The following is a 24,171-nucleotide window of genomic DNA, read 5'->3' as shown; positions in this document are numbered from 1 at the left end:
TAATTATTGTTACATGTTTTTGGAAAGGCTTTTGCTACATACTTTGGCTAGTTATATAGAACTTGAACATTTATCTTCAGGAGAGGTCATGGGTGAGAACAGACAACAGTTTTTGCATTTAGGAAATTACTATCTGTAAAAGTTAATACAGCAGAGAAAAGTATTAATTGGTGCAGAAGGCCTTTCAAGGAAGAAGCATGAGCAAAAACCTGGAGAAAGATTTCTATGTCTCCAGTCAGGTATTAGTCCTTCTCAATGGACCACCTACAGCAATCCTATCTGGAATACAGTATTCAATTCAGTGCCCAGTGTAAACTGAGAGGCACACAGCATCCAAGGGCAATGTTCTGGAGGGGTTGATTTTTAGAGAAGTAAAAACATAAGACTGATTAGACTGTAAGAATAAGAAAGGAACCAAGAACATTTTTTATTTTTTTTTCCAGTGGCATGGAAATATATCTGGGAAACTAAGAAAATAACTTTCTGGGATGATCTTTCCAAGGAATGAGAGGTCTCAGCCTCATGAACAATTATGATAAAAGTTGAAGACCATGTAAAATGGCAACATTCCCCCACCGCCAAAACAAAAGATGAGATGGTGACCTCCGATTCATTCTCAGCCATGTGAATGTGGAAAAGTGGGAAACAACTCATGTTCAGGATGCTGGCGTTTTGGACAATAGTCTATTTTCTATTACAAAAGGGAGAAAAAGAGAGAAAGAGCAGTATTCACTTTCTCCTTCCTGATTAGAAAGTTCAACAATAAAATGAGGAATTTGAAGCTGGAATGGTTATGTTTGGGATTCTCTTCCTTCCCAACTTAGTTTAAAAAAAAAAAAAAAAGAAGACACAGTTCATAACAGTAACAACAATAGAGAACTCTGGTTTTCCATTACTTAACGTACCATAACGAAGTGCTGCTTTTGGTTTTGCCAAAACTTTGATGGAAAAAACCAAACAACTGAAGATGCCTTTCAGACTTACTCAATATAAAAGCTTGCTGCAGAGCCACCAGTTAGCTACAAGCAACACCTAATTCAAATTTTTAAAAGATGTGAAGTAAGGAAATGCCACTCTTAACCCATTGCAATTAAGTGTATGCAGATAAGAAAAGGACTGGGAGGAAGAGGAGGACAATCCTCAGCATAATTAAGCTGTTGCTTGTGATTGCTGGTTTTGACAGCAGGAAGAAGCAGAAGTAACTCCTCTCTGAGACTGTCAAAACTGTTCCCCAGTTCTGTTTCTGCTTTCCCCAGGGCAGCCATATAAGGCAGATAAAAGGGAGGGACCCTGCCTTGTTTAGGGTGGGACTTGATGAGCTGGGGGCAGAGTCAGGACAAAGCTCCTCTCCCCACACCTATCCAGGGAGCCTGCTGTATGGAGCTGGGGGAGCAGCAAAGGAGAAGGAGCAGAAGGACACTTGACAAGAGACAGTAGGTAACTGTTTGCCAGCTGGTTTCAGGTTTTCCTGTGCTTGACTGTGCATGACTGGGGGGATTCCTTGTTTTGATTAAGCAGGCTAGTGAATGTGTTTCAGGCAGCTCTGTTGGCAGCTGCTGGGTAGCCAGCCTTTGCTACAAGCACCCTAAAATGAATGATATGGAGTGTACTTTGTGTAGGTGTTTCTTATTTTCCTGTTGTAGATTGACTAGGGTGAAGGGCTTTGTGTTTTAACTTCAATGTTTGGCCCCTCCAGCTTTTCATTGATAAGAGAACTGATGAGGGAAGGTCCTGTCTAAGACTAAGGTAGCAATGCCAATGCATCGGTCCACCTCACCATGACAAGCCTTAAGAAATGAGTGTGTTGTAACAAGACCACTACTCCACGTAAATATTTTGTGGAATAACTTAGAGGGCTCTGTTTGAATGTACTACAATGGGAGTTCATCCAGTACACACGAGGATCTTGAAGCAACAACAAAAAGTAAGCTTCATTTAACAAGAGGGTGAAGGCTGAAATTGTCTCTATCTAAATTATTCCGCTGAGGTTAAAGTAACTCAAAATGTGGGTGTGAGTCTGCTGACAGAGAAGCAGTCAGCTGCAACTCTTAAGCATGTGGGATTTATGTTGAAGATAACATAGTACATTAAAACATGACATTACGGACATAATTTTGACATTAACATTGGCAGTGTTTTGAACTAGAAGCCACCTCTCGTGGTGCTTTTAATATTGTAATATTTTCATAATACTTTGATGTTTTCATTTTAGCTGAGCTTTTTAAATTAGGAAGCTCTTCATGGTAGTGTGTAAGAAATGAGACAGTACAAAAAATGACACTTCAGAAAGCCAGCTGCTTTCAGTCTCACAAAATGATGATTATTGCTGCTAAGTATCTGTGTATTAGCAGCAATTTAAGTCTGCCCCATGAAATATATACTGATCTATAAGAGACTTATTTTCTATTCTCTCTACGTACCTCCTTGAGAGTAGCAAGGGTAGCAGCAGACATTAAATGGCTTGAAAAAAGTCCAGAATCATGCCAGAAGTTTTTGATTTTTTTCCCTTGTGACAGTTATCATTAATGGCATCCTCCTTTCTGGACTTGAAAAAGATCATTCCTGAGTTCTATGGACTGCAAGATCAGATCCCATGAGGTGACTGGAATAATCTGTTCAAGTCTGAAAATCTTTCTGTAAGGTTCCGTAACTCCAGATAAGATTTCTTGAGGTGTAGGTGTTGAAGTTCAAAACCCCAATCTAGTGCGTTTTAGGTAGCAGCAAGTTTATAAATTGCAGAAAATTTTCACAGTTCCACCTCATATCAGGAAACTTCCAAGAACTGCTCAGCTTCAAATAATATCATAGGATCAGCTCTCAAGATCTCTGCTGTTGTACTAGTGTTGCACTATTAAAATACTTTTAAGCTTCCTTCTTAACAAATGTAATTTTGAATCTTAGCTTTGTTTATTCCTCCAGAAGTTGTAGCCTCTTTCCTTTTCCATCCTCCTGTTACTTCTGATGTCTAGCATGTGCTGTTGTCTAATCCGTTTTTCTGATTTAATTTCAGAGGCTGTGAGTGACAGCAGGTGACAGGCTGACAGCTCACACTCATGTCACAGAGGAGCTCCGTGATAGCAGCACGAAGTCATCCTATCAGCTGCTGGAGAACACCCTGGGCAGGGAGGACATACAATACCTTCGTCATAATTTTAAATATTGATCAGGGTTACTAATACCCGTGCACTGTTACAAAATGTCCTGCGATAGTGGGGAAACTGTTGGGCACCCGATGCGTAACCTCTGTGGACAGGCTCAAGGCTCCGCTTCCCAGCTTAACAGTCTGAGTGGAAACAGGAAATCTGCAGGGTTGCTGGAAGTCAGGGGGAGTTTGAGCAATATGCACTATTCTTCCGTGGCGTTGGATCCTGATATCCCAGTGAATAATGGATCCGGGGTTCCCCGCAGCTCTGAGGAAGGCACAAAGGCCGCAGCCTTGACAGAAGGCGCGGCCCGCAGGGCCTGCACAGCACAGTGCTTCCAGAGCCGCTATTTAACTAAAACTAGCACACAGGGAGAAGTGTACAACTTCCTGGAGAGGCCCAGTGGATGGAAGTGTTTTATCTATCATTTCACTGTGTAAGTACCGACATTTTCACGTAATCTTTGGTGTAAGAAAAATGTGAAACTGTCCGTTTAATCAACCAGAAATCTTACTACTTGAGCTCTCAGGCTGAGAACCCGTTGCATGGCTAATCCCATTGAAAGGTATGGAAAAGCTGGTTTCTCAAAGGATCAGCTGCTATATCCATTAATGTTTCCAGAAGAGGGCTTTTTTATTCTTCACTTGATATTTTATCGTCTTCAAAGAAGTATGCTGTATATTTGATATTTCTGAGGGGAGTTCCTGTATGCTCATGGCATTTTTTTATTTCTACCTTAGCTCCTTCACATTGTTCTAGCTTCAGACACTGCAGTTTTTAGCATGAGATGCAAAAGGTTTAGCTTTTATCAGACAAGTTACATTTTTATAAGTCCATTTTGCTCATGCCGAAGTGCCAAAACAATTAATTTGTTGGACAAACATTTAATCATAACATTACTAATTTGAATTAATTTACAGCTGTGAACACATAATGAGAACAAATTTAGCAAAAAGGTTTTCATTATACTGTGCATACAGTACATGCAAGGAGAAAATTAAGACTTCCATTTACTCTTCTAAAACAGTGGTTAATATGTTAATACAGCTGTTAGTCTTTTCTTTTAGCTGCTTATGGTGTCTGTCAAGTTTAGCAAGACCTCAATTACTATTTTGAATGCTCTTAACAGGATGATAATTTGTCATCTGAGCTGTAGAAAGGCTCCAGTTGTGCTCTGACTGAGGCAAGAGGACATTTTACTGGCTACAGTGAATGCAAACTGAGCCAAAAGTCCTTGCTTTTATTATCAAATTAGCATATGTCCTAAAGAAATGCAGAGTGTTGAAATTATTCTGTTTGTCTCAACTGAACTTTTCTATGGCCTGACTGCATTTTGGAAAAAAACATTATCAGTTACTGCAGTCAGGAACTGCCCAGAGAAATACATGGTAATTATAAGAAGAAATCATAATGCTTCTATTTAGCATAAAATAGACGGTCTTTTTAATACTTGCTTCCTCTCACCCCTCCAAATCGTATATGGATTTTTTAAAAGGATTTTTGGATTCATGAAATCTTGCCAAGTGAAAGGATAAGGCCTCTCTGTCAAGGGCTATGCTTATAGTACATAATAATTCCAAAGGCTTAAACAGATGTAATTTGTGTAGATTTAAATATGTGAATAGTTATGATTTAAGCCTATTTGAGGTTAGGACTTGATTAATCATCTGTGTTGCTTTTGTCTGAAGGCTGACCTTTAATATGCACTTATATTCTGCAATATATGTTAAAATAAAATGATAATAATAATAAAAAAATTCCACACACACCCCACCCCTCCCAAGACAATTGGAGAAAATATTGATATTGCCAATAGGAAACTCTTCTTCTTAACAGCACGAGGTTTCCTAATATAAATGAGAGAATATGTAAATTGACCTCTTTTAAAAGCTTTTTTTTCTTTGAAATTGATTGAAAGGAAACTTTTTAAACATAGTTTTTGGCCAGCTCTTGCCTTAAGTATATTTGTCCTAATAATTATTCCAACAACAACATGGTGTGTTCATTCATATAACAAGTTTATGTTTTAGAAAGAACATACTATAGAACATTAAATATCATTAAACATTGTTAAATCAATAAAAGGCTAATCTAAAATACAATTTTAAAATGAGAACAATCTGTAGTTTATTTAAAAAAAAAAAAAATCCCGTAATATATCTGTGGTTTCAGGGTAATTTATGTAGAGCTGATCTCATGATGACTATTTTCATAACAAATTCAGTCTTACAAATATGTAGCTGATATTTGTGTAGCTTGGAGGAGCTGGATTTGCAGCATCCCTTCATTGTCCTTTTGTCCTTCATTTGCCACAAAGGCCACATAACTCATGTATGAACTTGTGGGAAGCTTCTATCCAAGAGGGACTGGATTTTTCTAATCTGGAGCCAGTTCTGCTAGAAAGAACCTAACAGGCAAGGCGAGGGAACAGCACGTGCTCCAGGAGGTGACCCTCTCTTGCATTCTGAAATTACCAAAATAATCTCATCTCGTGTAACACTTGTCTAATACTTCAAGTTTCTTTTAAGTGAGTAAATGCATGTTTCTTAAGGAACCTGATAATATATCTTAGAAAAGGGAGTTATTTTTGTGCAATTCCAGTTAGAATTTGTGTTATTTTAGTGAATTTATTCCAGGCTAAAATCATGATTTCAAAACAAAACATTTGAAGAGGTGAGTGGGTTTACTTGAGAATTCTCCTTTACAGTCCCGGAAACTTTCTCACTTAGGTAATTTCCAGTTTCACAGGAAGTACTGTGAAATACTTCAACTTCTGAAATCCCCAAGAATAGGCTAGAGGACAAGTTAGAAAGAGGTGATGGCTTGAGAAACAGCTGTGACATGCAATATCGAGACATTGATCCTAACCAACCACTTCTCGTGGCTAAGTAAGAGGCTCAAGGTATTTGATATCAACATATGTTAGAGTCCAGCTGTGTGCCAGATAGTCCTCAGTCCAGAAGAAGATTTGCGTGGCTGATTTGAATTTGATTTCTAAACTCAGCCAGGCATTTGCTTAAATCGCATCTGCATGTCAAGATATTTGGGAATAGCCTCCATATTTTATCTTTTGAATGAAAAGTACAGTATGTATTGGTGATGAGTTATGTAAGGTAATGAAGTTACTTGGCAAATCCACACATTTAAATCATTTGATTGTAAATGGAACTTTATTCATATGATGAGTTTATATTTCTGAAACATATATAGATTTAATTACAACTAGGATGGCTCAATCATAGTCTAGAATATTGTGTTCTTTTGGATAAAATATTGTGTTCACATGCATGTGAACAGAGTGGGGAGGCATAAAGCCAGAGAGTTTTCCTGATAAGAAAATTATTGACCCCCATTTAGACACCAGGTAGCAATGGTCATAAATCAAAACCAGAATCCAATGTATGTGCTTAAAATGCTAGAATGTGGGGGGGAATGCTAACACTGCCAAGTCTTGGCAGGCCACCTTGGTCATAGGCAAAGGGTGGAGATGGTCCAGTGCCTCCGCCGTGTTTGTAGAGGCACAGAACCAGAAGTAGGAAGATGCAACACAAGCCTGTTGAAAGAAGAGGATAACTTTTTGTGCATCCGTGTGCACTCACACATCTAAGTGGTGACTGATAATAGGGGAACAGTACGGTTTCACTTGTGTTCAGGGAGAATAGGTAACTGCTTGCTGTCCTACATTAATTTGTTCTGAGTGAGAGTGATAGAGCCCACCTTGTGTCAGCCTAAGGCTGTGTCTATATTGGACTGGAGGCCTGTGGCCGCACAGCTCCACCGGCTCAGGTCCCAGGGAGAAAACAACTAGGCCATATATTTCTGTAAGCAAGGTGGATCCACAGTACATTTTCCCCTCAGTTATGCCCTGTTTTGTGTTCGTTTTTTTACTCACTACACTCCAGCTTCCTTGTCCTATCCTTTCCACTTTTCTGTAACATCCAGCAGCTTCCAATTTTTGTCTTTTCAGCTGCTGTTTGCTGGGTAGCTGATTTGTTTTTACTTAAAAGCCTGAAGCTTATAGGGAACCCGGGTGGGCAGCACTTGAACTAAGAAGCAGAACAAATGAGAACACTGAGTCTGGTGGAACAGGGACAGAAGAGAACCTGGGACCAAGAGACAGAAGGCTTGACTGGATTGTCATAGGTATTGAGACTGGTGCCAAAACCGGAGAAAAAGTGGTACAAGAGCAGGCTAGCTCAAGAACAAAGAGAAGCAGCCTTAAGCAAAAAAGACAAAGAGACAAGGACTGGCAGCTTTTGGAGATCAGAAGGTTGGATAGGCACAAGGAGTTGGAACTGTGGGACAGCTGAAAATGGTCAAGAAGCTCAGAGAGCGACACTGGAAGGAAGAAGGGATAGGAGATGACAGCTGGAAGCCAGGGGAAAGAGGGAGCGTGGAATTCATGACGGGAGAAGGAACCTTTCACCCATAGGCAACTGGTTTGAATCTCATCCAAGTCAATAGTGAAGAAGAAGTAATGACTGTGGGGAGATACAAAAGGAGCTGTTGGTTGCAGTCCAGTTCTTAGCAAACGGATGTCAGCATCACCACTGGAGTTAGCACAGCTGGAAGGCTTGCTGGCAGTCATTAGAGAAACCACAGGCTGGTTGCAAAGGGAGGCAAGTCTAAGGCAAGAGGGAGGCCCATGAGAGGGACTCTTAGATTGTGTTCTCAGACCTGCCACTTTCTTGTCGTGTAACACTGTGAAAGTTTAAGTGAGAACTTGCAGCTGTTCCAGGTTACTTTGTGCTGGCTTGGCCATTTGTTGAATGAGTGTTAGACCTTGTTCTCATTTAAAAGTTATACCAATCTTTATATTCCATAACTTCCTGTGGGATGAGGTGAGCTGATCTAACAGCCCATTGCTAACAGACCACCTCCAGTTCTGCTCCCCTTATACGCCTTATCCATTCAGCTTGCTCCTGCCAGCTCTAGTTGTCCTTGGATATCCTTGGATTGCTGAGCCAGTTCAATTTATTAAGCCAGCAGAAACCTAGCCCAGCAGGAAAAAGTGGATGGTCATCTGTCAGGTTAGTAATACACATTCAGCATCTTGAAGCACTGTCTGCTGTCGTTCTCTTGGTGCTCATAGTGGATCGTAATCACCTGTTAAATTTAATATAAAATTGTATGGAATAATTGCAAAGTAACACTACAAATAATCTGGCAAGTACTGCAGACCACCTGGTTTGACTGCAAAAGATTTCACAAGTGCAGAGTTCGCCTAGCAACAAAGTCTGCTCTCCAGGCTCTCTTATAATTTATGGGGAAACAACTCCTCCAAATGGTGAATCAGAGAGAATAATGGCTGTTGCTCTGAATCCTTCCTAGGGGATGCTGTCTGTCTCTGTTGACTGCATGGGAAAGATGAAGACAATGTCCTCCTTGGAGAGTGGTTTCACAAGAGCTGGCATAATAGATGACCAGTATCAAAAGGGGAAGGTTCCCTCTCTCACTTTCCCGTCTTCTCTCCTGGCCACCTTTCTCCTGCACAGTTTGTGCTGTTTCTGGCACTCGCCGTAGCCCTCCTAAACTAAGTCAACTCTCTTAGAAATCGAGCCCAGCAAGAAAGTGAGTACCTTTTGATACCTGAAGGAGTATGGTATCAAAAACTGAAACCAGTAATAACCAGTTGGCCAAGACTGGAATGGAATGAGGGAGAGCTCTCCTTTTAGCCACCAGAGAACTGTGGTGTTGGCTCAGTTGCCTATGAAAATATGTCCTAAGTTTGCTTTGTTGCTTCCCTCCTGCTTCAGACTGACTCCCACAGCTTCTTCATAGAGAGGCACACACACATAGGGGTTCCTGGCAGCTTGTTGAAAACACCTATCTAAGGAATTAATGTTGAGTAACTTGCAAGCACATGAACCTTACAAAAACACGAACTACATCATTAATGTCACTAACTTATAACTTTGGGAGGAAAGTATAGAAGATAAAGAACGTGTTTGTAAAATGGGGGCTGGCCAGCTAAGGGGTTTATCCTTTAGGAAATATTCTGTATACTGAAGTCTGTGTCACCATGAGTAATACAGAATGAAGAGAGTTCAGATTACTGGGACAAACTAAAAATTGCAATTTTCTTTTATTATTGTTCCTCTGCAAACTTCGCATTCTCAATTTTTTTTTTTTTACTTTCCTCACCTTCATCTAAGAAAGGCTGTGGTCGTGTTCTGTTAATGCAATTGAAGAAATCGAGAGCCACCATTCTGGCTGATATTCCATTTTTGTTTGACATACAGCTGCTGATGCTGTAAAGAACATTAAAAGGCAGAAATATCAGGGTCTAGTGGTTCCTTTTAATGACTGTGGGGGACTTGCCTGCATATCTTTTGGTTCTTCAAGTGTAACAGCTCTCAGTGAAACTAAATATATATATAGCAAGTAGGTTAGCATAGTGTTCTCCTGGTTCTGTTTTGATCTGTAAATGGAGCCTATAGCCCATTATTTACAACTGTTTATCTCAAAGGGATCATCAAATTCCCATTTTTCCCATTCCCACAATTATCTCTAGAATGCAAGCAGATATTTTGCTTTTTGCAATGATGTGATTGTAATGTAACCAACATGAGCAACAACTAAAGTTCAGAGTAATTATAAGCATATGACTGCTTTCGAGATTCTGGTTTTGACCTTGATGTCACAGCTTAGGTCTGGACATGATGTGCTTTCCTAAGGGTAAGTTAGAGCTTTTTTTCTATTGTTTTTATTGGATTCAGGGTGTTTCTTGCCAGCATAACAGTTACTTATTTGGACATTTTCTACAGAAATTAAACTGACAAGTTTTGCAATTTAGATCTACAGTAGCTACTTTTCATCTATATCTGAGCTACAGAGAGGTAGTAAATTGGTGTATTGTTTGTGATGATGAAATTCAGGTACCAAAAGATGAGCAGTATTAAAGGGAAGAAATTAAAGAACTATTAGTTTTATTTAAGTGCAATGTCCTTTTACTGCTTAGGGTTGTGTGTTCAACTGGACGATATGATGGAACAGCTTATGTTGCTAATGGAGGTGCACTAATATTAAACAGAATTATCTTTAGGATTCGGTAAACTCCCAGGATTGGGCTGTTCTAAAAATACATGGGGACCGTTATTAATTTTTTAGCCTCTTTTCCTAAGGAAATGAGGTTTATGCAACCACACTGTCTGAGCGCGTCTGTCTGAAAGCGCCTTACCAAAAACTTCTCAGCCAATTGGCAAGTTTCAACTAATATTGACAGAGGATGAGACATGTCAGAGGTATTAAGTTTCTTCATGTTTTGCTAAAATAAGCATTTGGATAGAGGAGAGATAAATTAATAACCCCAAAGATGAACACGCTTCACTTTGAGCTCAATTAGATTGTTTGGCACCAAAGAGTCTTTTCAGGAGAGAGATGTTACGAAAGTTCCTAAAGAAGAACTTTCATCAGAGCGTACTTCACTTTAGGCACAGAATAACCAAACCACAGGGCCCACAGCCACAGGCTACGTAAGTTTTATTTTCATTTTTTGAAATTATTGATGACTTTTTCCATTCTTTATGTAAGAAATTCAATCCATCTTATTCTAGAAGCTCAATTTTATAATAGACTGTGCAATGAATATGCATTAATGTCCCCACAGGCTAATGTTGTTTCTATAGTGAAACCATTTGTTTCTATAGTGAAAACAAATACTGTAGTGTGGTGTTGATACGCTGCTCTTGGTGGAATTTGGTGGAAAAATCCTCTGTTCTTCCAGAAACCAGCAAAATAAAAAGCTATTTCTTGATGTTAACATTACAATTGCTCATTAATTTGTGGACTCCTGATGGTATCAAATTATAGAAGAAAAATGTGCCACATGTCTTCATGATAACTAAGCTGGCATTAACTTACTTCTGGAGGTATTTGCACAGCATCATTATATGCATTTATTCTTTTCCGTTTTTGATACTGAACCTAAGAAACATGAGTCAATGTGAGCACTACAGAGTTTGGTGTTACTTTGCAAATGGTGGTAGTACTTTCCTGTCCCCGAGGAGATATGTCATGGATCACATGCCAAAACCTACTGATATTTTTGTTTCATGGTGAAGGTTGATGATAAATGTATCAGAATCATGAACACTGATGGTGAAGTCATGATGATGAACTGTTTCTGTCAATGTTTAAGGAACTGCTTAGGTCACTTCTAGAAAGTCTTAGTGATACAGAATCAAAATGGAAGCTTGAGTCCTGTGCCCCAGGAAAGAGAGGACATCTGGAAATTCTGGTAGCAAGACAGATGGATATAAAAGCAGAAAAGATAAAATACAGCAGCACAGATGTTAGTGGATGATACAGGCACCCAGTTGAATCGGGGGACTTAAATCCTAGGAATGGCGGGGCACTGAAAAAGGTTTCTGTAAGATCAGTGCTTCTGGTGATTGTGAGGGATGCATGAATGTCATTTATCAGTTCTGGACTACTGCCAGCTGAAGCTGGAGAAAAGGCAAAATCCAAATCTTAGTGCTCTTTAAAGAGCAGCAAATATGTTAGGCTGTTAAATGCTTTGAAAATGTGAAGTGCTTATTACTGATAAGAGTTGTGGATGTTTTAAAATAACATATCTTTGGGCAGTTGATTCAGAAAGTTGGTTTGAAGTGGGAGATCTTTTATTATGACGAGTGGCGTATGCTTTGATTTGAATGGCATTGGTATTAGCTATTGATTGAAACTGGTTTGTGATAATTTATACATACGCAGGTGAAAGGTCTCAAGAAAACTATGGAATAGTAGCGTGCATTTGAAAATTACTTCTTAAATTTTCTAGGTGTTGTAGAAATACTAGCTAGTTACTTCTGATTGGAGCCAGCTGGACAATGTCATGTTACATGCAGTTGGGCTATAAGGTATTTCTGGATGCAGCCTAGAATGAGCTGAAGAAAAAGCTGAAAACAGATATCCTCAGTATACCCATGTTATAGGTGGAATTTTCCTTTGGTTGAGGGCCTCAAATCCCTGAAAATATTTTATTCTGAGGCAACACAGAAAGTTAGATATGCCCAAACTGCCTGCCGGGCAGGCTGCCTCTCAAACAGAGTCCAAAGCTAGGCAAGCTTCCATTGAGACCTGTCTGGTCTCCTTCTCCAGTTCTGCTGAAATGAACACATTCCCAGACTACTTTCTAATTTTAACATATTGGTATTTACAGCAGAAAAATTGTTCCTTTACCAAAATTTCCAACCAACTTTAATTTGTGTATGGTTGCATATATATAAGCACATCAAGCCTCAGGAACCTGGAAATAGATCTATGAGGGAACTGAAGGACATCAAAACTTGCCTACAAAGGCACATGGACAACCTTCTCCTCATGAATTAGTCAGAAACTCCTTTGGATAACAAAAATATGTAAGCACCAGGCATGAGGTTTTATTCAGACTAGCAGGAATGTTTTATAGACGCACATTGCTATTCAACATAAGACAGTATAATCCCATTTAGAAGACAGTGAAGTACTTCATGCGCCCAGGAATGAGAATATCTTGCACTTTTTATGGCATGACAAAATGGAAATGCTTTCCTTAATTTTCCTGCCACAAAATAACCACTTAAAATAAAAAGCAGCTCATGCTTCTGGAGCCCCTCAAAGAACTTTCTGTTGGTTAAACTCATTTATTCTCTGTACCAACAGGCTGTCTTAAAGCTTTCAGTCTGTTAGACAGCTCTGTAGTCTATCATCAAGAGAAAAGCTGAAGCTCCGATGGGTGAAGTTGCACACGGATTTAGCCTCAAACCAATCTCTTTTTCTTGTTATTTAACTCCTACTGTGTTAGTAGAACAGAACATCTTGTCTTCACATGTTGCTGGAGCAAACAGTAGATAGAATAAAAAAGATATGCAAGAATTTTTTTAAAAATATGTTTAGGATATAATTTGAACTGGAGATTTTATATAAACTGTTTGTGGTTATCTAGCTGAAGGGCTTTCATGTAGTGAAGTAAGTCATAAAAGCTCAGTTTTGATGAAGGAGCACAGCATGGGAAAGGCATGTCTGGTTGTGTTAAAAACACCAGTGACCCATGATCAAGGCATCAAATACTGTGGAGCATAGGTTTCAGTAGCTTATCTATAATAATTTTTGTTGTTTTTCTTCTACTACAGAGCTCACATTTGTCTAAAAATGTTTTCTTCTCTAAACACAACTTTGCAGAGTCAATTAAGTTTGGCAAGCCCAAAAGGCCACAAAGCTACTATTTTGTATTTGGTTGCCAAGGAGTATATCTCTGTCTACCAGTTTATAAGTTTGTCCCCTCCTCACCCATCCCTTTTTTGTTGTTCAAGAGATAACATTCCCACAAGCATGTCATTTATCAACACTTCAAGTACACTTATCTGCAGTAAACACAAAAACCAGATAGTCTTTGCACAGATAGTCTTTGCTAGAAATGGCATTATTTGATGCAAAACTTAAAAGGAGGAATGATTAATAATTCTCCTTTAAGAGCTTTCATTAGGCTTTTCTTCCATGGAAAATGAGATTGTTATAGCACAACCTTGAAAGAGTTCACCCTTGATAAAGTACTTGACATCATTTTGCTCTCAGTGTTGAAGTTAACCTCCGAGTTCCAAGTGTTTGTAGGCTTCAGTAGAGCATGCTCGTAGCCAATTAGTCTCTTAAGCAGAATTTGTCCCTGGCTACAACAACAACAGAAACATGTTTACAGCTGTGCTATCTACTCTCCAAATGAAGCAATGTTTAGGAAAATCAGGACACAGAGAATCACTCATTTGTAATCTCTAACCCCGGTTGATCAACTCTCCAATGCACCAGTACTGCCTATTTAAGTTTGTTAATGCATGGAACAGATTTCAGGATGACAGTTTAAAAACATTGCTGAAAAAGCAGTTGTATTTTGTTATATATATGAGGCTTAAGGAATTTAGGAGAAATCAAGAAACACTAAAATTCAGTGTATCTTCACTTGGGAAAGCATAGCACCTCCATCTTCTGTTCGTTTGAACTGTGTTAAGTGAGGATCCAAAACCAAATGAGACATTCTGAGAAAATGCTCTTTGCTCTAGTAAGTAAAACTTTTATTATCTTTTTCCTTTTCAAAGACAGAGTGAGGAAAAGTCTGCAAATAGGTGATTGAGGGTAAATTATTGTCTTCAGAAAAGTAAAAAAAATTGAAGGAAAAGCAAGCCAGGTGTTTTGTGAGGAACTACTTCTCTGTGTTTAGCAGCTATATGGTAGAAAAAGAAAACAGTATTTGCTGAAGTATTTGCTCAGTGTATGGCTTGACATCCTCGGGAATCACAGAAAGACTCAAAGAGGACTATGAAATACCAGAAAGCATCACCTTAGTTATTTTAAAATAGGAAAGAGTAGACCAACTCTGCTAGTTGGTAATTATTTATGCCCTTCTCCTTATCAGCTCCTTCCCTTCAGGAACTGAACAACCGCCAGCAACTGAGACTGTTCTCTGTTGATGTAAATAACTACTTACAACAAGTAAACAGTCATAAGCTGTTTTCATCCCCTTGCGGCACCGAGAACTGCCCAGTGGAGGAGAGAGTATGAATAGCAGGGAACAAGAGAAAGCCAAACTAGTAGCTGGTGGGGAGAGGGAAACTGCCACGTGACAAGCTTTAAGTGCTTTCACCCCAAGCCAACAATATTAAACTCACACCCATCCACTTGTCCTTCCTATAAGTATCTCAGAAATCGGATTAGATTACCAGGTTCTGGTAGTCACTTGTTGACAAGTTAACAGACTTTGCCATTGCATTTTGAAGAGCAGCTTGTTTCTCAAACCAAAACGTGAAGTGAGACTTAGAGACAGACCAGTGGTATTTAGTGGTGAGTCTTGCTAAAGGTCTGTATGTGGTACCACGTATTCAACTATTGTCCTGCTCTTTACAGGGAATTTGGCCCTCACCCAAGGTTTTTTTTCTCCAGTGTGGTTTAAAAGGTCATTGGTTAGAGCTATGTTTAGCATCCCCAAGGCTGTTAGGAGCAATCCACAAGGAGGTTTCCTGATTATCTAAGAGGCCACAGAGCTTGTCGAATTCTGCAGATCAGTTGGCAATTAATTAAGCCATTTATCTTCATGGTTAGACTTCTCAAAAATAACCTGCATTCTGGTGCATGGCTCAATGACAGAGATAGCAACCTTAAAAAAATGTGAAGGCGGTATGTGCTGACTGCTGGTTTAAAGCAGTCAGAGGGAGAATGAAATGCTGTGCCACCGCATTAGAGAAAAAGGTGTGAAAGTATTATTTGTTTCTGTGGGAATGGAGTTCCCTGAGGGGCAGGGAGGACTTGACCTTTGTTTCCGCTACTTGTCTCCATCACTTTTGTCATGACAGAGATACTGCTTGCTCACCCATCTCAACCCCATGGCTTCTTTCCAACAGACCGTGATGTGCCCTGAGAGTATAAACAGCACCAATGCTATGGGAGGGACGTCCCCAGCAATGGCTAAAACCTGGCTCTGCTGTGGAAACCTGAATAGCTCCTCAAGGGTCTGAGCTTCAGCCCTTTCTGCTTCCCCCTCCATGAAACACATACCCAGTGAGAGGGGAGAGCAGTCCCAGCTTCTTCACACTGAGGTTGTGTCTACCCATGAACAACCTGTGTTAAGTGAAAGGGAATTATAGACTGTAAGGTCACTGCCTGGAGCAGCACCATTTGGGGTTTTGTATATGTTTTTATACCTACCTTAAAATGCAATGCTCTTGTTACTTTTACCATCTTCAGTCTATCTGACTCTGGTTGATAACACCAGAAACTATCCCTTGTCTGTTTCAAGTTCAGTGTCTAAACATTTCAAGTAAAGAATGGGAAGATCTACTTCATGTTGGTTGTGAGGAGTATTAATTAGATACTTGCCATTCCCACTCACTTCAGCAGGCTTTTCTGTCTTCAGGGAGATGACAGGCTGCGGCAGTCCGTGGATTATTGGAGCGTCTCGGGTCTAGGTCCTCTGTTTGGTATTGCTTGGAAAAAAGGAATAACAGATGGGTTTGAAATGTAAAGAATATCTAGGGGGGGAGGTTTCCAGCAATCTGGGGAATTGTGATCAAAAAGGAGAGCTCCTTCGTATTGGGAAGCCCTTGGTTTGATACACTTCTTGCACTCAGAAGAACCTGTTTTCTGGGACTCAAAACTGCACGGGGTAAGACTGTCACAGAGCTAGGAGGAATCTGATAAAACAATTATTACATTAAGTGAATACCTGAGCAGTAGAACTGAGAGTCTGATTTATTCACTGCTTTCAGCTGAAAGATAGTATTGGAAAGGTAGAGCTTTTTACTGAGATTATACACACTAGAAAAATCTATTTGTTTCTGTATTCCGGATCTTTAATATAATAATTAACTCTGTATATGCTTTTTGAACAATTTTTTTCATGTTATTCATGCAAAGAATGAGATGTAGATGGTCTTGTAGAGTGTTTCCCGGTGACACTTGAAATGTAATGGACAGTAAAAAGATCTTTAGCAGTCTGGGTGACCTGCTGGTAATATGTCCCCTAATTCTGCTGAAGAGGTAGATGCACGACAGCCATTTAGTCAGGTTCTCTGTGTGAAGGGAAACACATTCCTGCTGTGGGCTACAACCTATTTTAGAAATGCCTGGATCCAGCCGTAGCTGAAGAAACAGTATTGTTATAAAAGCTTTCGAAGATTGCTAACCTTTTTATTTGTAGGGCTTTTCTCTCCTGTGTACATGGTGATTTCTATTTTTTTTTTTTTTTATTAAAAAGGGTTGCATATACACTTCAGGTGTTTTTTTTTTTGAATACTAAATCCTTAGATAGCAGTGCAGTTGGTATAGTCAACAGTTGAAACAGCTGTTCAGCAAGGAAAACCTTAGAATAACCTACATTATGGTAAAATCACACCTGTGAAAAATGATTTCTGTGTTCTGGTATCTAATAGTACAGATTCTACCAGGCAGCCTAGGAAGAGCCTCCTCATTAATTCAAGAGATATTTTGGAACTGGGAGGACATGATCAACCCCAAATTATGCCTTAAATTTTGCAGCATTTTATTGTTACTCAGGAAGATGCAATTGACAGAATGGTTAGAGTTGGAAGGGACCTTAAAGGTCACCTAGTTCCAACCCCCCTGCCCTGGGCAGGGACACCTCCCACCAGACCAGGTTGTTCCAAGCCCCATCCAGCCTGGCCTTGAACCCCTCCAGGGATGGGGCAGCCACAGCTGCTCTGGGCAACCTGTTCCAGTGCCTCACCACCCTCACAGCAAAGAATTTCTTTCTGGTATCTCATCTAAATCTCCCCTCTTTTAATTTAAAACCGTTACCCCTTGTCCTATCACTACAGTCCCTCATAAAGAGACCCTCCTAATCCCTTTCACACCTTTGGTGTAATAAATAGCGGCTGCAGCCTAAAGCAGCAGGTGAGCATTCAGCAGAGTTTCATGTCTCACTGAAAGTCTTTGGTATAGGACAGTGGATTTAAAACCAATTTTACAAAAGTGCTTGTTTTGATGTAAGGTTGACATGGAAGCGGTAACACAAGGTCACAGTGCTGCGGTGTTGTGCCCACCCACCACCCCCCTGTTTAAGGCATCACCACCCAAGGGGGTCGTGATGGCTGCGCCGAGCTTATGCTGGACTTTGGGGGATGGATGCCAGCATGGCAGCCAAAGGCTGCTTGGAACAGGGACCCAGATCTCTTGCTGGTCTGCAAATATAGGTCAATCATCTTACCCTATTAGTAGACAGCCCTGTCCAAAAGCCTGTTGAGCTTTCCTGCACAGCAGTGGACTGATCACCGGGGCCTGCCCTTGAGTAAGAACACCTCTCAAGGTGACTCCTTGAGGTCAATTGTCACAATAGCTCCTCGGTAAGTGACTAATAGCATGCTAAAATTTAAATCTTCACTAAGATTATTTCTTAGCTTGATTGTGCACATAGAATTCTTTAGACGTAAACTGTTGACCGAGTCTAGGACTAGGATTGGATTTGGCTGCACCTGGACTCCTCTCCGTGAAGGAGTTTAGAAAGCAAGGGGGTGCTTTCTGAACCTTGTGACTCAACGGCAGAGTCTCCCTGACAGTTTTGTCTGACCCTGTCCTCTATATTGTAAATAACTGAGTGTACCTTGCCATCGAATCTCGCATTAATCATAGAACCTTGTTAACTCACTGCTTTATATCAATAAAGTATATTGCTGCTTCTCTCTTATGAGTGAAGAGCATGACTCAGTCTGCGAGAAGTGCAGAAAGGAAGGAAGATGAGTTACTCATCCCGGGCCTGACGAGGGGAGGTTGGATGCTCTCAGGGTTCTGCATGGGCTGGTGGCTCCCTGAGTGCTGGAGACTGGGGGTGCTGGGGGCTCCCCAGTGCCAGCCAGGCAGGACCTTGCAGCCAGAGCCCATCATCAGGGGTTAGGGAAGGACAGGGGGCAGCCCGGGCAGTGCCTAGATGCATTGGACATCTCCCTCCAGGCTGGGATGGGCCGAGGTCAGGGCCCTGACAATTGTCTGGCTAATTATTAGCAGTTTTAATGTCTTCTAACACTTTTTTTTTCCTACCCATATACATTTCCTAGCTGGAAAATAAATATGGGCTTCCCATTGGATAAAAGGGAAAAATCACTGAGGTTGTTTTAGGATTTACAGCTGAGGATACTTGCTGGTTGTAGCTTTCAGCCAAGGTGTGCTCCATAAGAAGAGAACCTTTTTTTTCTTTTGTAAAACACAGCCTTCTCTGGTGGCCAACTACTTGCCAGAATGCCGCCGTAGCACTTTGCTGCTGAGCTGTGCAACAGGTTGATACCTGCTCTCCCTTCCTATAGCACATGTCTAATTCCATACAAATTATTGCATAGTCTTTTCTAAACCTGTTGCCTCTGTGCTAGAGCTTTGCTGTGGTTAGAGATTACTGGAATAACATCTTTACTACCAGTTCCTGGCATGCTGGTTGATTAGATGAACTGCCTTTGAACTGAGCTTGCTTTCTTTCTCTCTGTCTTTCTCTCTGTCTTTCTGTCTTTCTGTTTTGTTGTTCTTGCTATTGATAATTGTAGGGAAATTGATTGCCTTACTGATTAGTCTGCAGATGTCTTTGACTTAGTCCTCACTGCCGTTTAGTCTGTACCCACCTCACGCGACCTGCCTTTGTGCTTATGGTTCACTTGCTTTTGCCACTGCTTGGCGTGTCTTTTTATCCCTTGGACAAAGAAACTGCTTGTTTCCCCATCATGATGTTAGTTGCTAAAATCTCCATGTGCTTTCTGGCATTCAGGCTGGATATCAGGCTTTCTTACATTACCTAGCTGTTTCTGTGCCAGGCTTGTTATTCTTCCAGGGTCCAAGAAACAGGCTGCAAGAATTTCTTACTTTTTGGAATTATGGCCAAGAGTCTCAAGGCCACTCGTCCCTATTTTGAGCTGTCTCAGAATAACACAGTATGGTTCTCTGGTACTGCTTAGAGCTGATACTGCCCGTGCTCTGAATGCCAGACCCAGGTGTGTCTTCACCGATGGCTTTAACTTCCATAAGCTGTGTGGGTGTCATTGTGTTGTGTCACACAGTTGACAGAAGTGACAAACACGGTCACTAGATGCGGGCACCTCAGTGCTTGAAGTTGTTGATAGTGTGGTGTAGAAAGAGAAAAAACTTTCTGCTTGACATTACCAGGAGGGTTTTACATTACAATTTGGATTTGTGAAGGGAGATTATTGAAACTGGAATATATCCAGGTGCTCTGAAGCTAACCCTTCACCTCTTCAAAAAAACAGGTCTTGATCTTTTTATGACCAAAAGTGACCAGCAGAATTATACATTTCAAATAAATGCATTTTATATGAGGACATGATGTATCCATAGAATATCCAGCCTATCCTGTGCTAGTAAAACAGTGCCTTTGGGAAGGAGTGACACTCACTGGCCAGAATATGTAGTGCCATAAATTAACTGAATTTAAGGGGTCCTTTGAATGGTTTTAATGTGTGTTTTGGAAATGGAGAAGGGGAGACGGAGGGAGAGAGTCTCAGCAGAAAAATACAGGAGGGAAGTAACAATGAGCTGGAAGTTACAAAGCTTGCAGGCTGTATTAACAACCTTTGGATAGATCTAGTTCCCTTAGTAAACAACTGGCACTGATCATCCTCCCTTATATATCCTTATGCACATACATCTTTTGACTTTGTAGCATCTTTTTCATGCTTTATACCTTTTTTTGAGGTTTACAAATCTGGCTACTTTTTCTGAGGCCTAATAGGTGTGATTGAAGCTGTAATGATAATACCTGCAGGGTATGTAATAATATCCAGTTCTTCTCTTTGCCTAACTTAGAATGGAAAACTAGAAAAGGTGTGAAGTGCACTATCACCCTCAGTCATTTGATGGACAATACTTGGAATGTGAATTACCCCAGGTTTTTAATTTATTGCTAGTAATGACAGTAAAAAAAGGCAACGGGATTTTGAAAGGAGTAGCTGAAATGGGAAGGATCTGGAAGAAAGTAAGGGGCTTTCCCTACCTTTGTACATGCATTTTGTCTAGAAATACAATCTGTAACAATGGTAGGAGTAGAACAGCAGTCTCATAAGATGAGAACAAGCAGACTGATTAGTTGCAAGAAGTGCTTGGTAAGTTTATCCTTGAGTGGTTTACGTGGTTATCTGTGGTCATTTCGGGGACCAGTCAAGTTCCCTTTGTTCCCGGGACTATTGACTGGACGATGGTGTGTGCTTTAAGAGATTCATGTTCTATATGCTTTTGACACTGTCCTTATATACGGGCAAGTCTGTTCACCTCTTTTTGTCTTTCTCCATTTCCCCATCATTGGTATTGCTAATTGGAAGTAAAAGCTGCCTGGATGAAGAAACTGCCAGGTGGAGCACAGCACATAATGGAGTGGGGTACTCGGTGCCAGTGAAGGCTTCTGCGTGCTAAAGTACTCCTATCATATTAAATGTATTAAGAAAAGGAGAATCTTATAACCCCATGTACCTCAATTTTATATCTGTATTTTCTTTACATAGAAAGCAGTTCTACTGTGTTTAGGAAAGCCTAAAGATTTGCGTATCCCAGTGCCTAGACTCTTCTACTCTTGGACGCTGGCAATACACTTGTGTTGTAAACTCCTTATCAGCTCGCTCTTTTCCCTTTGACAAAGGCTGGCTTGTGGTTCGGATTCTCTTGTTCTCGACTCTTTGCTCTAGTTTTCTTTTTTGCGCAGTGTCACTCTCCAGGAATAGCGCCTACAGGCAGAAAGTGGGGCTTTTGCCCCCTCTGCTGGCTGGCTTACCTTTGGTCAGTGCGGAGGCTCATTAAAGCAGTATCTCAGTTTTATTAGGATTTGACAGATCTCTCTACCCCCCTATAAGATATCACCATTTTCAAAGAGAGGAACATTTGGAGCTGGAAATAAAACTTGTGAATAATATGCTCGGCAACATATGTATGTTGAAGTGAAAGAAGTAGCAGGATTTGGTGATGGTCATGAGATCGTGGCTAAGATCTGTCCTGTGCTAAAAGCACCGATAGCCCTTACTAAGATGTGTTACCTAGATCTCTTTTCCCTTTCTCTCTTATTTTTTCTAAAGACATTTCAGCCCCAGGTATTTGCCAGTAATGAAGAACTAGAAATCGTTAAGAGCCCTTACTAAGATGTGTTACCTAGATCTCTTTTCCCTTTCTCTCTTATTTTTTCTAAAGACATTTCAGCCCCAGGTATTTGCCAGTAATGAAGAACTAGAAATCATTAAGATGCGCGCCACAAACACATTTTTGTTTGTTGATTCCATCAAAAAAGGTGAAACAACTTTCTGAATATAAGATGCGCGCCACAAACACATTTTTGTTTGTGGATTCCATCAAAAAAGGTGAAACAACTTCCTGAATATAAGAGACTCAGAGAAGTCAGATTTTAATTTACAGTAAGCATGATAAACGCGTTTCCTCATTGGGTCCTTCTCTAGTTTGAGGAAGAGGAAGCAGAGGGGAGACCTCATCACTCTCTGCAGCTACTTGAAAGGACACTGTAGAGAGGTTGGGGCTGGTCTCTTCTCACAGGTAATTAACGACAGAACAAGAGGGAACGGCTTCCAGCTCCAACAGGGTAGGTTTAGACTGAACATTAGGAAAGAATTTTTCACAGAGAGAGTGGTCGGGCATTGGAACAGGCTGCCCAGGGAGGGGGTGGAGTCCCCATCCCTGGATGTGTTTAAGGGACGTTTAGATGGGGCACTGAGGGATATGGTGTAGGGGAGGACTTTGTAGAGTAGGGGAGATGGTTGGACTCGATGATCCCAAGGGTCTCTTCCAACCTAAATGATCCTATGATTCTGTGATTCCTTTACTCCTGCCAGCACAGCTTTGGCTTGGCCCCTTACATGGTGCTGCTCGCTCTTACGCCTTTACCAGCTGGTTCTCACTTCAGACGTATTCAATCTGGAAGGGCTGCTCTCCTTGGGACTCTTCCTGTGGACCATTTTCCTTACCAGAGAGAAAGGCTGCTCCTGCATCATGGGTAGCGCTGCTGGCCCTTCCATGTGATCCAGCCCTGGGGCCATCTGCCAGAGTTGATCCCCAGTATCCCTGCCCGTAGGCGTTGGGGAGCACAGACTACGTCTTCCCAGCCCTCCCAGCCCAGCCTCGCTTCCCTCAACCTGCTGGCCATGCCTCGGGAAACATTGAAACATTAAATATAAAAGTGCTAACTTAGCTGCTAACTTTAGCCTGCAAAACTGCATAGTTTTGCTTCGTGTAATGACTGATTCTCCAATTTTATTAAAAAAGAGTCAAATGCTGAATTTGGACTCTATCTTGGTTTCAAGAAACAACTACATAAAAAAGATGCAGATTTTATTATTTTTTTAATTGAACCTTTCTGACAAGAGACTTATTTGCTTCAGTTTCTCTTGTATCATGCTTTCCCTTTGACTTTAGATATTAAAGCTCCTATTCTGCTAATTCTCAACTCCTTTTTTTTTCTGAGTCTACACAGTGTTCTGTGTTAATTGTGTGTCTTTCCTCATGTGTTCTGCTGAGAATCTAGAGAAGAGTAAGTGAAAAAGATGAAGATGAAAGAGGGAGTTTCAACACCATATGGCAGAGTGCAGTACTGAAAATTTTGGATTAATGACAGCTGACTTAGTGTACCTATACATGGAAGTGTTAGATACTGTATGCAGGGAACAGTTTGGGACTAAAAACTATTATAGCCCAATTAACCGAGCATTTGCATCAGATCAAATCATAAAGTATACCCTAAGGAGCTAATAATGAGTTCAGATATTGAGCTGTATTAACACAATTATATTTCATTTATGCTGTATGAAAAGCCTGAACATGGATGGTTCCACCCCAGTGCTGTGGTTGGTACTGCCTTGAAAGTTTCTTCCGTAATCTCCGCTAGGAACAAGTCCAGTGACTTCCACCAGTGTAGCTTTACTGTATTATTTCAAACTTGCATTGGGTCTCTCTGGCGGGCATTCAAATAAATAAATCTTAGATTGCAATTAATATTCCTCCAGCTTTGCAGTTACAAACACTTGATAATAGTACACTTATGTTTGCTGCTATTTTAGAAATTCTGTATTTATATTCTATATCTCTTCTATCTTTTAATTTGAATTACAATTACACTCATATGTGAAGTATAATTACATTACAAATGAACCTTTTAGAGCCTCTTGAAGTGCACAAGGAAAGAAGTTTTTCAAAAATGTGACTAATTCCATATTAATCAGATTTTACCATTGAAGTGCAAGAATGCACAACAACAGATATCAAATGGAGCAGTTACCTAACCAGCTCTCAGATACTGTTCACCTGCCTTCAGCTCAAAAGGAACTAGAAATGGGTGCTGACAAAAAAATACCCCTGTCTGTTGATCATGAACTTGGATAATCCATGTTAAAGGTCAGTCTTAATAGCGTGGATCAGGATAGGTAACTACTGAAGAAATGCACATTTGAATCATAGATGGTTGTACATGCCAAGCTCTACTACTTAAGAAATGAGGTTATTAATGGTGGCCCAAACCTTCTCAGATCTCTACCTGTGGATAACAGTGACAGAGCCCTTCCAGAAC

At 40.5% G+C, this 24,171-nt stretch overlaps 1 protein-coding gene across 7 annotated transcripts in view; it reads left to right on the top strand.

Annotated features, from left to right (window-relative positions):
- The first annotated feature begins 1,334 nt into the window (after window positions 1–1,334).
- LOC106898163 (potassium voltage-gated channel subfamily KQT member 1-like) overlaps window positions 1,335–24,171 on the top strand; it is a 534,664-nt gene continuing 511,827 nt past the window's right edge. For 6 of the 7 annotated variants that reach the window (XR_001413887.1, XR_001413886.1, XM_014959272.1 and 3 more), the window contains exons 1-2: window positions 1,337–1,437; window positions 3,011–3,579. Coding sequence is in view for 5 of the 7 variants with exons in the window: in XM_014959272.1 (XP_014814758.1) it covers window positions 3,197–3,579 (383 nt within the window). In the remaining 2 variants the exon portion in view is untranslated. Of the gene's footprint in view, window positions 1,438–3,010; window positions 3,580–24,171 lie in introns of all 7 variants that reach the window. The other variant, XM_014959270.1, reaches the window with a different exon arrangement.

Source organism: Calidris pugnax, unplaced genomic scaffold (assembly GCF_001431845.1).
Source record: "Calidris pugnax isolate Ruff unplaced genomic scaffold, ASM143184v1 scaffold298, whole genome shotgun sequence".
NCBI lineage: Eukaryota > Metazoa > Chordata > Aves > Charadriiformes > Scolopacidae > Calidris > Calidris pugnax.
Note: the sequence above shows the minus strand (reverse complement) of the source record. Positions and strands in the feature narration are given on the sequence as shown.